The 13,397-nt window shown below is 36.1% G+C and overlaps 1 protein-coding gene across 1 annotated transcript in view; it reads right to left on the bottom strand.

Moving 5' to 3' along the window:
* Positions 1 to 9,314: 9,314 nt before the first annotated feature.
* LOC111366113 (THO complex subunit 6) overlaps positions 9,315 to 13,397 on the bottom strand; it is an 8,231-nt gene continuing 4,148 nt past the window's right edge. Inside the window, exons 9-13 of the mRNA XM_022986771.1 lie at positions 13,361 to 13,397; positions 13,080 to 13,192; positions 10,596 to 10,706; positions 10,036 to 10,152; positions 9,315 to 9,427 (exon numbers count right to left, since the gene is read on the bottom strand). Coding sequence (XP_022842539.1) covers positions 9,338 to 9,427; positions 10,036 to 10,152; positions 10,596 to 10,706; positions 13,080 to 13,192; positions 13,361 to 13,397 — 468 coding nt within the window. The 3' untranslated portion in view covers positions 9,315 to 9,337. The remainder of the gene's footprint in view (positions 9,428 to 10,035; positions 10,153 to 10,595; positions 10,707 to 13,079; positions 13,193 to 13,360) is intronic.

Genomic DNA, 13,397 nt, shown 5'->3' with positions numbered 1-13,397 from the left:
CCCTATGAGAGAGTTGCAGTATTAGATGATCGATGCTCTTTTATGTCGGTTGCTGAGTCCAGTTGACGACGATGCCCTCCACTACGACCTCGAGGGCAGAGTCGCTAGCTTTTCCATGTTCGAGTTTGCCCTGCTGACTGGAATGAAGATTACAGGTGATGAGGCAGCTAGCGACGGGACTCGGAGAATAAATAAGTTGCAGGACACTTACTTCCAAGGACAGGGGGTGGTGGTTTTGCTTCAGCTGATGGACGCGATCAGGAGGTGTGGCGAGATATTGGACAGATTGAAGTTAGGTCTGGTCTACATCATTGAGAGCATGATGCAGTGTCACCGTAAGAAGACTGCGATCGACCTCTTCCACTTCGAGATCGTCGACGACATAGATCGCTTCAACAGCTATCCGTGGGGCCGCCGATGTTTCGAGAACACCGTCCACGACTGAAGTACGGATGTTTCGATGTTTCGAGAACACCGTCCAAGGGGCTCATGTATAAGTACAACGCGTACGGATTCCCCTTGGCGCTGTAGGTAAATAATTAACGCAATCAATGTGAAAATATTTTTTCTATTGAATTTGTATGTACTAATTTATGTGTTGCAGGTTTGGGCGTATGAAATCATCCCCATATTTGGTACCCGCTTTGCGTAGTGAGAGGAGACACGCTGCCCTCGGATGCACCATTGGCGAGCATCTCGAGCAAAGCGATGTCCCACAGGTAAACAATTATCGGCTCTCCTTGATGAACCTCATGTGAGTATTATAAATTTATGATTTATATTGTATATAGTTTGACATTACATGATTTTTATCTTTTTAAAATGTCAATATGTCATGCGTGAAGTAGCGGTTCCGTACGCTCAAGACAACTAGATGTCTGATTCGATCCCCGATCGAGGCTGGATAAGTGAATTATTGATTAATATTTTGTATGAGTTAGCAATTATTGAATAAGTTAATAATTTGCAAGTTTGTGCAGAATCGTGAGCCAGTTGATGGGGTATCACCTCCACCGACGACATCACCTTCGCTCAGGGCATCAACTCCGCCATCGGCATCACTTCCTCTCCCTCGGGGTGATTATTCTGATGATCTGTACCATCGCCTGACTGGATTTATGGTGCACGAGGTCGACGCGCTGCATTGAGAGCTGACAGGAGTTATATCAGGGAGTTTGGTGCGCTACGTCGAGAGCTGGGAGGAGTTATATCAGGGGAGGTTGGCGCGCTACGTCGAGAGCTAATAGGAGTTATATCATAGGAAGTTGGTGCGCTGTGTCGAGATATGGTGGAACGGGTCGACAATCTGGGACGTCAGTTGCTAAGGAGGGTCGAGGATATAGCTGATGATGTTAGAGTGTTGCGTAAGCATTTAGGGGACCTTCATGATGAGGTGACAACACTTCGAGGTGATATGGCAGGCAGACGATGGGTTGATGGAGGTGAAGACGGGGGTGATCGATAGGATAGATGTTTTTGTGTTCGCTAAGTTTATTATATACGTGTACAACCCTGATCATTCATGTCTGACACGGGGTTAGCCCGAACAAAATCTGGAGTCCATTGCTATTTTGTCCCTATGATGGCTAGACAGGCGGAATTGACTGTAAAAGACAGATTAGTCATCGTGCGGGATACGACCACAGCAAGGCAGACAATATCGTAAGTGATTCTAAATTTTCTTAAATTTAATACTTAATTTTTTTTACTGCACGGTACTGATCGAGCTCATTTTTGTTCATTTGCAGGGGCAATTGTGCCATTTTTGCAATAAAGTACAATGAATTTCTGAGTATAGCACATAAAGTTGATGGAATCAACCAATCCTGGATACAGAGTTGGCAGAATAAGTTGGTTTATTCTATTTTAATGGTGATCCATAGATTTATTGTAATTATTAGTTGTAATTTTTTGTAATTACGAAATAATTGTAAACACTGTAAATATTGATTTGTTGTATTTATGAAATGATTATTAACTAGGACGACAATTAATTTGTTAATTCAAATGGACAACATTACCTACGCGATCGAAAGAATTCTCTGGTAGATGATATTCTAGACGTACTTGAACGTCCAGGACCACGCAGTTCGATGAGAGGTGGCAACAATATATTGAGTGGGCGAATATGGTTGGGGACTTCCCACTTAGCTTCATTAGGCAGAGGAAATATTGTCTCGACTTACGCAGTTCTCTAATAATCAGTCGTGTAATAATGAGAGGACAATGTTCTAGCTGCAAATCCTCGATACATAGCAACCGCGACTGTATGCTCACACAAAAAAGTTTCCAACTGAATTTTTTTACAACTGCATGTGTTATCAGTCAAATACACTATGTATGCCGTATTACGTGCACATTCCACTGAGAAGCGTGACTCGTCTAGTGGTTCGACATTCAACTGTCTCGCAAGTTCTGCAGTTTTGAATAGTCTTTCCTCTTACGCCCGGGCTAGCACGTTTGTGCAATTCTGTGATTCAGCACGTTGATCGTGAAACCACTGCTATAGCTTGGTACGGATATTCTCAATCAGTGCAAGAATGGGTAACTCTCGATTCTTCTTGAATAATGTATTGAAAGACTCCGCGTTGTTTGACATAATCATGTTGTATCGACGTCCTGGAAAAAATGAGTGCGCCCAAGGTTCAATCCTCATTTTCGTTAGATAATCTCATACATCGAATGATTTACTTCATATTTCAACCATGAATTTATTACACTCTTCAACACTATAGGCTTCAGCCGCTCTTCTGAACAATGAAACGATATCTTTGTCTCAATACCTAGTCTTCAAATTGTCTTAAATATGGTACATGCAATACCCATGATGTGCATCTGGAAAAATTTCAGCGATACCATTTATTAAAGGTTGTCCCCGATCTGTTACAAATGCAAGGTTCTCGACTTCTCCGATTGCTTCCCTTAACTTTGTGAAGAATCATCGCATCTACAGGTCATTCTCACTATCGACTATGCCAAACGCAAGAGGGTAAATTTGGATGTTGGCATCTTGACGTGTAACAATAATCAACTTACCTTGATATTTAGATTTCAGTGTTGTACCATCAACTAGAATTAGGGGTCACATTGCATTTCGAAATCCCCGAATGTATTGTCAAAGAGCCATGAAGAAGAATTTGAAATAATTCTCACCCTCCGTCTCTATAACAAATTCCGAGTCAGGATTAGTTTTCTCCATGTTATGGCAATACCTGGCCAATTTAGTATAGCTTTCCTCTGCAGAGCCCATTAAATCCTCAAACGCACATTCCTTGGCCTTCCAGACCTTCTGGTAGCTCAAGACTACTCCGTACTCTTGACAGACGTCGTTAATGATGTCCGATAATCTGTAGATCGTATGAGGATCCTGATACTTGTGCATTATCTGTTGACTAATAAATCAAGCTCAGGCTTACCTATGATCATTTTGACGTAATCCCACTTCACAAGTATGTTCCCGTATGTACTTGCGAATTACAAAGCACTCATTCGTGTTCATCTTCGTCCCTCGCAAACGCTAACAGCAATTGTCGTCTGCACGGACAATTGTCAACAACAACTTGTTCGATTTTTTCACTTTGAACTCAAAGTTGAATTTCAGTGCAATTAGATGCACAGCTTTCTACAAATCTTTTTTCGTTTCAAACAGTTGCTCGACATACAAATCCTCACTATCGGGAACCACATGGGAGGAGTTAGAGGACGGTGCACTCGATTTAGCCCCTAAGGTCCCACCCCGCTCATGTCTCTGTCAGGATAAAGCGATCAAATCCTTGTCTGTAAAAGTATTTGCATTTTCACACTCATTGTCATAAACCACGGACGAAAATCTGTGAGTAACTGTCTATGGAATAACCGTATCATCTTCACGAGCTATCTGAATCGTATCCCAAAAATCATTAGCATTGTTATCCCCTCCATCTGAGTCTACTTGTTCACCTTCGACGACAACCTTCCTCACTAAAGTCACGCAAACAAGAGTCGAGTGTCTATTGTTCATTTCAAACAAATAATCCACTTCAACATCAGAAGAGATCGCCATAGGTGGACTCGAAACTTCCTTATCGCTGAATTTAAATTTCAATTCCATGTCATACTGAGAGAGATCGACATTTAGCTTATTCTGTAAAAGATTATAGAGTTCTACATATGTTGTTGTTTCTGTTATGGAAATTGGAATACCACCACGTTTATCGCTCGTCCATTTTCATACCTATCAATCTCTTTCGTCCAATTCAAAATCGCCAAAGTAACAAATTGAGACTATAACCATATCTGTACGACAAAAAGAATTTTAAATTGCAAGAAAATATCGAACGAAATAGAAAAAAATATTCAAGCCGGCTGTTTCGTAAAATAGTCGGTTGTTCCAGCCGGTTGTTCAAGTCGACTGGACAGTCGGCTCGGCTCTTCCTGCTGACCGTCCATCCGACTGTCCAGTTGGCTGTTAAATATTCCGGCTGTCCAGTCGGGTTTTTTCAACTGTTAATTGGACAGTCGACAGTTCAAATTCGCTATCCGGCAGAATATACACATCAAACTTTTGCAGATTAATTTTTCTGTATTAATACGGATGAATTTTTCTGGTCAAAGGCTTAAAATTTTTTAGAGATCTATTAATAAAACTATCTAAATTAACATTATATGTCGAAATAAATTTTATCTATGCAAACGTAAAATAATTTAACGAAAACAAAATTAAATGTACTTATTATAAACTTACTGATTTGATGAGATTGATATAAAAAAAATTCCAGCTACCACGTTCGATGAATTTTTCAAATCTTGAGGTTGAAGCAGATGAAAGATAAAATCGTTTTTATCTGTGTTGGAGTGAACAGGTATGAGAAGTTTGCTGATTTTGATATTTTAAGTGGGAAGTGTTTGGCTTTTATTTGTTAACAAAAGGGTAATAATATCTTTTAAACAAAATCTTCTTTTATAATTGCATAATACACTTAAGGATATCTTTGTCTTTTAACATTCAATAGGTCATTGTCATAATTTTAAGAATTGAACGAGTCAAAGTGAAATTTTCCTTCTTTGACAATACTATTTTTAAAATTACCGCATACTATTCCCATATTTATACAGTTTATTTTCTTTATTTACAAATCAAAATATTTATATTTCTTCCCGAAAGTGGCTGTTTGACTATTGTTTATAACTCGTCAAATTCCTTTAACTCCACTCACTTATTCATCACTTGTTTTTATTTTTATTTTTTTTATAATTTAAATTGTTTACAAAAAGCACACAAACATTGAGTGAATTATCCAAATGGTCATTGAACTTTGTAAAAAAATTTCACGGGATCACTAGGAAATCTTTTTGCAAAGTTCAGTGATAATTTAGGTGATTTTTAAAGTTCAATAATCTCGTGAAAATCTTTTGCAAAGTTCAGTAATAAATTAGATGATTTTTAAAGTTCAATAACCCTGTAAAAATCTTTTACAAAATTCATTGATCATTTGGATAATTAACTCCACAAAGGATAATTAGTACAAAACGTCCCTATCTTTTGATATTTTTGTAGAAAATCTCCCTATCTTTCATTTTTTGTCATATTACACCCTCACCTTCACCTTTTTTTTCGCAAAACGTCCTTCTATCAACTCTCCGTTAAAATGTTCCGTTAAATCAAAAGTTAATTAGCACAAAAAGTCCATACCTTTCAATATTATTGTGTAAAACGTCTTTACCTTTCATTTTTTGGCATAATTAGCACAAAAGGTTCCTACATTTCAATGTTATTGTGCAAAACATCCATACCTTTCATTTTTTAGCATTTTCACCCCTACCTTTCACCTTTCATTAAGAAAAATGTCCTTCTTATCCATTTTTTTTCATAAAATGACGATTTTACCCTCCTATTCAAATAAAACAAAAAGAAAAGATGAATTATCAACTGCTACCATAATCCTTAAATTTTTAAAAAATTACAAAGAAATCATAAATTCTCAACCACCACCACTTTCACAACATATCAAGCTGCCAACTATAAATCCACATAACACCACATTTCGGTCACCATGCCCACCAGACTCCACCATCGTAAATGTGGTTGTTTCGGACAGATTGGTGACCAATACTATGGAGGATGATATTGGGGAGAGTAAGGTGAGGCTGGTGGTGGTGGAGTCCAATAGGTGTTGTGGCCGAAAGGTGGTGCTATATAGATCTATATGTGGTGGCTTGGTGGGGTTGTGAAAATGGAGGTAGTGGAGAATTTAGGATTTATCCATAATGTTTTGAAAGATTTAGGACTATGATTGTAATTAATTATTTATTTTTCTTTTCTTTTCTTTTTGTTTTATTTGAATAGGAGGGTAAAATCGTCATTTTATAAAAAAATGGATGAAAATGACCTTTTGCCCAAAGAAAGGTGAAAGGTATGGGTGAAAATGCTAAAAATGAAAGGTATGGACGTTTTGCACAATAACATTGAAAGGTATGGACCTTTTGTGCTAATTACCTTTTGATTTAACGGAGCATTTTAATGGAGAGTTAACAGAAGGAAGGTTTGTTCAAAAAAAAGGTAAAGGTGAAGGTGTAATCTGCCAAAAAACGAAAGGTATGAACAGTTTCCACAAAAATATCGAAAAGTAAGGACATTTTATGCTAATTACCCCTCCACAGACATGATACAATTTATGTAGTTGGGCTTAACTTAACATAAAATAATTGAGCCCCATTTTCTAGGGTAGGGTGATATATTTTGAAATAGTATTTTTTTTTTTTTAGAGTGTGCAATTAAAAAATAAGAAAAATTTTCGATTTAAACATAAAATTATTGGGAAGAATATATAACTCTTTTATCTCTTATATTTAAGAATTACATTTCAAAATTAACAAATATGTCAAATTATTTCAAAATTCAAGTGCTAATTTCAATAAATAATATATATAATTAATTGAAATTAATTATCCCACCAATTAATAGTATCCCTATTCCACCCCATCCATTCCCACCAAATTAATGATATCCCACGGACCCACCCTACCTTACACATCTATAAAAAAAATAAGAATGATAAATAAATAAACTTTGAAATTTGAAATTTATTTCAAGATTACACCCCCACTCGTGGAAAAATTAAAAAAAAAATAATTCCTAGAGCCTTTGCATCGAAACTTACGTCGCTCGCAAAACCCTACTCCAGCAACCACTCCCTCTCGTCAACAACCACCTTCATCGCCAATCAAATCAGCAGATTATCAAAAACCACGACCAACACAACACCATACCATACCACCGTTGCTTCGTGCCCTTTCAACCTTTCGTTAGCCCTTTCACCACACCACACCAGGTAAGCAGAGCCCATTCGCCTGCACGCCGCAGCTGGGCTCAGGGACGACGCACGACACTCACTACGCAATTATGCAATGGGCGATTATGGCTACTTGATCTTCCGACAGAAAGAAGAAGTAGAGAGAACTCGCAGCAGTGCCTCACCGCGTGCAACAGTAGTGGAATACAGAGCGGTGGTCTTGCAACAGTGCCGAGATATGGATAGGGTGCGCTATTGGGCGGGGTGGTTTTGAACTGCCGATGCAACGACGCCTAATATAGAGAGGGTGGGGATATACATGAAAATGACCCAAATAGTATATAACCTTTTCCAAAATGACCTTTGACTTTTTTAGAAATTTGAAACTACCCAAAATATCCTTGGAAAAATTTAACAATCAATCCTTTATATAATAAAAAGTTTCTTTTTTAGTCCTTAAAAGTGCCTAGACTTGAAGTTTGGGCAAAACGCCTCGCTTTGAGTCTATACGCATTGTTTTCCAATTTCTAAATGGTCAAATTTTTTTCTACATTTCTTTTGTTTTCTGTAAACGTGTTTTATTAGTTTTTTTTTTTTTTAAGTTTTTTATTTGACTTCAACTTATTATTATTATTTTTTAAAAAAAATCCTTTTCATTTGACTTTAATTTCAACCTTTTAAAAGATTTTATCTGTACAAAAGTTAAAAATAACTTTATCAAATAGTTAAATAAGATTCAGTTTTTGATGCTATATACATTATCTAATTATGATCTTGAAACTCATATTATTACAAACTTAAAAAAAAACATGTATTAATTTCCTATAAATCTATCAAGTTAGACTTGTTTAGTTGAAGATGGAAACTATGAAAAATATTTTAATTTTTGCATTTCAAAAGCTTGAAAATTTTATAATTGACTAATTTTAGGAATTACTAAGTAAATGTTATATTTTATAATATCACATGTTTAATATGTATTATTTTAATTATTAAATAATTTTCAAAATGACATTATAAATAAGAAAAAGCTTTTTTACACCTAAATCTTGCCTAAGCTTGCTTTAGCTCGTAAAACTTGAAGCTCCAACATCACGCCCAATCAAGCTTTATGCTTTTTAAAACACTGAATTTGAATGATATATTATTATTATATTAAATTTTTATTAATTAGTTTACTAAAATTTAATTACCGCCTAATTTTTGAAATTATAATTAATCCATCTTGTTTATGAATTTTAGTCTTTATATATATGATTTTAGGTAATTTCCCCTTTCTTTATAGACATTGACACTTATCTCAATATGAATATTTTTCTTTTGTTAAATACCCGTTTACTTGAATTTAATGCGTAACACTAAATTATACCACTAACAATTGACGTTAATTTAACGGATGGCAATAGAGTACTTGAACTCGCGTATAGTTGAGTAATCTACGAAGTTGTGTTGTGGAATGAAAGATAATCATTTACACTATCAAAAACTGCAATCTAACTATGCACAATTTAAACATTTAGAAATGTAAGGTGCAACCTCGAACCACACTCGTGTATACTTGCAACAAAGGGGTGATGAGATATCCTCCTCAACGAACAAATTATTTTATGCTCAAACCCGAATAGATTACCCAAATTCCCAAATTATCATAGAAATTACTGGAAGAAAATAAAAAATATATAAACGGGACGGGAGTTGCCCCTCTCCACCCTTAAGTGGGAGATCAGGGCGGGGAACATAAATCCCTGACAGGCCAAGTGCCCATAGCCATCCCTAAGACGGAGTGACAATGAGAAAAGATGAGAGTCCAGTGACTGTTCCAAGCACATTTAATGTTCAATATAAATTTTTTATATTGAATTATCCTGTAAAGTAGCATTCGTGCAATTACTTTAATCTAATCGCCCCGCTTGTTTCGTGTTGCATTAAGCAGTACAAAAGTTTCATCGAGCAATATCAGATAAGATCAAATAAAAAGACAAACAACTGTTGACTTGAAACTCTCACTTTTTCAGGTCTTCACTTGCTTGTCTATGCATGTAACCCCCAACTCAATGAGACTCCGCCTATAGGCTTTTGCCACGGAATGTACACAAGTGGCTTCCAAACTGAGATATAATATCTACAAGTCCTCCATAACCAGACACGGCTGTAACCTGGAAGGGAAAACCGTCAAATTCACTTAATTCTCCTACGTCAACAAGTACAGCTTGAAACTGCAAGTAATTCTAGTTTTGCTCATATGAATACAGTAAACGAGAAGCTATAACCTGAAACAACAAAACAAAATGGATCTGCATCATACGTTTTACCAGAGTCCGACGCATAGAGTACATAAATTCAGCAATAATTATTTACTTTTGTGTTCTTGTTTAGCCTATTGCCATTTTCCTTTTATTTTCTTCTCTTTTGTAGATTGCGGCAGGGCAGGGCAGGGCAGGGCCGAAGGGATGGTGTTTTAGTACTAAGTATCTAGTTTCTATATGTCGTCAAAATAAGTCCTTCAGAATTTAGTTTACTGCCAGAACTCATCTCTCTCTAATTCTCGCAATACTCATAATTCAATCTTCTAACAGTCGAAACCAATAACAGGTAGTTATTCATGCACATGAAATGACAGCCACCAACATTTTATATTACTTATAAGATAATGGTTTCAATTGGCTCCAGGGGCCATGTAGCATAAAATGCTGATATTTTAATCAGCCGACTAAAATCAAAAGCTTGGGAAAGGAGGAAATATAGTACTGAAGTAAAAACATACCCCAGAAGGATGCAAAGAAACGGAAAACACTGATTGAGGAGCACAATTTATCTGTGATCGAATATCTCCTTTCATGTCAAATCGAGTAAGCAATGGTGCTGCCCCAACAGCCAAAATCTGAGGGCATAACAAAAACCTTTTAAAATGAACAAGGCAAGTGCTAAGAAATAAAGAAATGAAAAGCAGATGGAATGCATAAAAATTTAGGAATGGACTCCCAGAGAATCCAAGTTCCTATTCCATACCAGAGACAAAAGGAAGTCGAAACGAAGTGCAAGTGTGCCAAAAATAAAATATCTGGCTCATTTACAAAGAATATGTCAACAATTGAAAGCAGTCCAAATTCAAAAGTCAATTGACTTTCTCTATCATTAACACTACAATAAGTTTGTAGTTTATGTATCATTTCTGTGCTTTTACAAAGTTCATCGCTTTAAAACCAACAATGAAAAGAGGAAAGGGGAGAGAATCAATTCAACCCTCACACATTATTCTTTAAACAACTGATTGTAACACTTGAGCAGCTGATGCAAAAAGTTTAAGGAAATGAAAGAACTTACTTCATTCTCATCAAATACGACGTCTTGGATTGATGAATTCGTTCTGATCCTTGAAATACATTCATTAACTGGAAGATTCCATAGTGATAAAGATGGGCCCTTTCCACAAACCTATGAAATTAAAATATAATATAAATTCAGATCATCAAAAATGTATGTTAATGTTACTGCATGTGCTACAGCGCACGTATGTGCTTATGAACCCCTTTTACACAATTTAATCACAAAAGTATTAATTAGTACGTGAGGCAGAAAGCAGTATGCTTGTTTGCATTCATGCATAGTGCATAGCTAATGCTGTCACAATGGAGGCTGTTCGCTGCATGGGGATTGATGGGGGTGAGGAGTCACAAAGGCTGGAGGCTGTGCTAGTGGACCTCACGATGCTGAGGTTTGCTTTTGGTAAAGGTGTCCTGTTCACTTGGAGGATATTTGGTATAGCAGTTAATTTAACTTTGAATTTTCCCCAATTCTTTGAGTTTCTTGTTTACTCTTTCTTTTTATTTATTTTTCCCATTATTCTTTTTTACATTTTTTTGGGGTCTTTCTTTTACTTAATAATCTATTTTTCATTCTCCTGTTAACATTGAATTAACATATTCTAATGTTGCTTTCATATTGATTTTTTTTAGTTGGGTAAGTTGCACCAGGAATCTCGAATCTTTGAAGTTTGTGACAATAGAATCCCGAACCTTTGATTTCCAGTACCCTAGGTCCCAAACCTTTCAAACGCCTGCGCCTGAAATCCTTTTATGGCAGAAATCGTTAGTTTCACCATTAGAAGTTCAATACCGAGTAAAATGAGCATTATACCTATAGCTTGACTTAAAACAAATTAATAAATAAAAAAAATGAAGAAAACAATAAAGAATAAAGAAAAGAAAAGAAAAAATAAAAACTGAAACACACCCCAACCACACCACGACTCAACCCAATCCCAATACCACCCCTCCCCATGTAACCAAGGGTATTTCCCCCCAGTTTTGTTGCCGGAGGCAATGGCAAAAATCAAAGGGAAATCCCCTGGTCCATCTACAACCAGGGGATTTTTCCCTTGGTTTTGCCAGCGGTCTGTGGTGAAACTAAAGGGAAAACCCCCCAGTATTTTCCATGATACTGCTTCTCAAGTCAACAGCCAAGATCATGAAAAGGAGAAATGAAGCTTTCCTCTTTGGTTTTCAACCAAGAAAGGAAATCTCAGAGAAGTTAAGTATAAAATTTCCATAGTAGAAGAACGACAAATTTTTTGCCTTTTTCAGTTTGTACATTCAAATAGAATGATATGCAAATGTATAAATATATATATCTTGCCTTTCCAATTTGATTTATATACATAAATCTTTGATGAAAAAACCAAGGGAATTTCCCCCTAGTTTTAGCCATCTTTGGGTTTGGGGTTGAGATGATTGAGGGGGTACAATTTTTACTTTTTCTTTTCTTTTATGTTTTTTCTTTGTTTTCTTTATTCTTTGTATTGTTCTTTTGTCCCTTTACTTTCTTTATTCATTTGTTTTAAGTCAAATATGGGTAAAATGATTATTTTACTCAATATTTGACCTTTTAATGGTCAATCATTGGTTTCAAAGGATTTCAAGAGCAAATGTTTGAAAGTTGAGTGCACTAAAATAAAAGGTTCGGGACCCAATTTTTACAACCTCCAAAGGTTTGAGACCTCAGGTGCAAATTACCCTATTTAGTTCCAACTAGCTTCCTTTCCATCACCGTCTCATTCATATTTCCCCTTCATTTCCAGGGGGTTTTGTATTCTGATTTTTATTTTTTTTATTTTTTTTGCGGGGTGGGGGGTTGTTTTAATTAATTTGTTTTCATTTTATATTTTAATAATAATAGAATTCTGTTATATGTTTACGTTCAATATCCATATCATAGAATATGATATTTTAATGAAGTCATCTTGGTAATCTCCAATCAGTTGTGAAAGAAAATTTGAGAATGAAGTTCATAGCAATAGTTGTATAAGGACAAACAACTCGTCTGATAATGCAGGTCAACTTAGCTAACATTTGAACACCATCAACAAACTGTAACAGGAGTCTGGGGTGTGGGGGGTTGATAGCTCGTATTTTCATGTTCTTCCAGAGGAGTCATTGACATTTACGTCAAAACTCATAAGGTTAAATCAAAATCAGCCCATTCTTAACTTAACTACAAAGACTCCATGGAATTGATGCATCAATAAAAGAGGACATGGATGTCAGTTGTACTTTTGCCCACGTCTATGAAGACAACTGTTCTTTATTTTTTTCCTCCATGAAGACAAATGTTCAGGTTGAAACTGAATTTCCTTTTCAGCAAAGTATCAAAAAATGAGTGAAGATAAGCTATATGGACAGTAGATTCACTGATGCATAAAGGAAAAATAACTTAAACAACAGACATATATAACCATGCAAGAGAAAAAAAACTAGTTACAATATAAATAATCAGATACAGCATAACATCTTCATTGTATGGTCAACTTACCAACCAGCTCTCGCTTGAATCAAGAGCAATGCAACTGACACATTGAACAGATTCTTTTGAGGTCTTATCCTTTCCTGGATCAATTACTTGGATACAATTCCCACTTCTGCAGTCTGTAGATCATACAATACAGTCAAGTGCAATGAAAGGATAGCGAAGATGAGGGTGACCACCCAACAAGACAACTCGGCAAATTAGAAGAGGAAACCACAACCAACATGCACGATGTTCAATCTGTAAAAATATTGTTGGTTTCACGTTATTGCCATAAAATAGATTACCCCATATTCGAGCTGTGCCATCTTCTGAACCAGTTAT

Source organism: Olea europaea, chromosome 17, assembly GCF_002742605.1.
Source record: "Olea europaea var. sylvestris chromosome 17, O_europaea_v1, whole genome shotgun sequence".
NCBI lineage: Eukaryota > Viridiplantae > Streptophyta > Magnoliopsida > Lamiales > Oleaceae > Olea > Olea europaea.
This window is presented reverse-complemented; position numbering and strand designations above follow the sequence as displayed.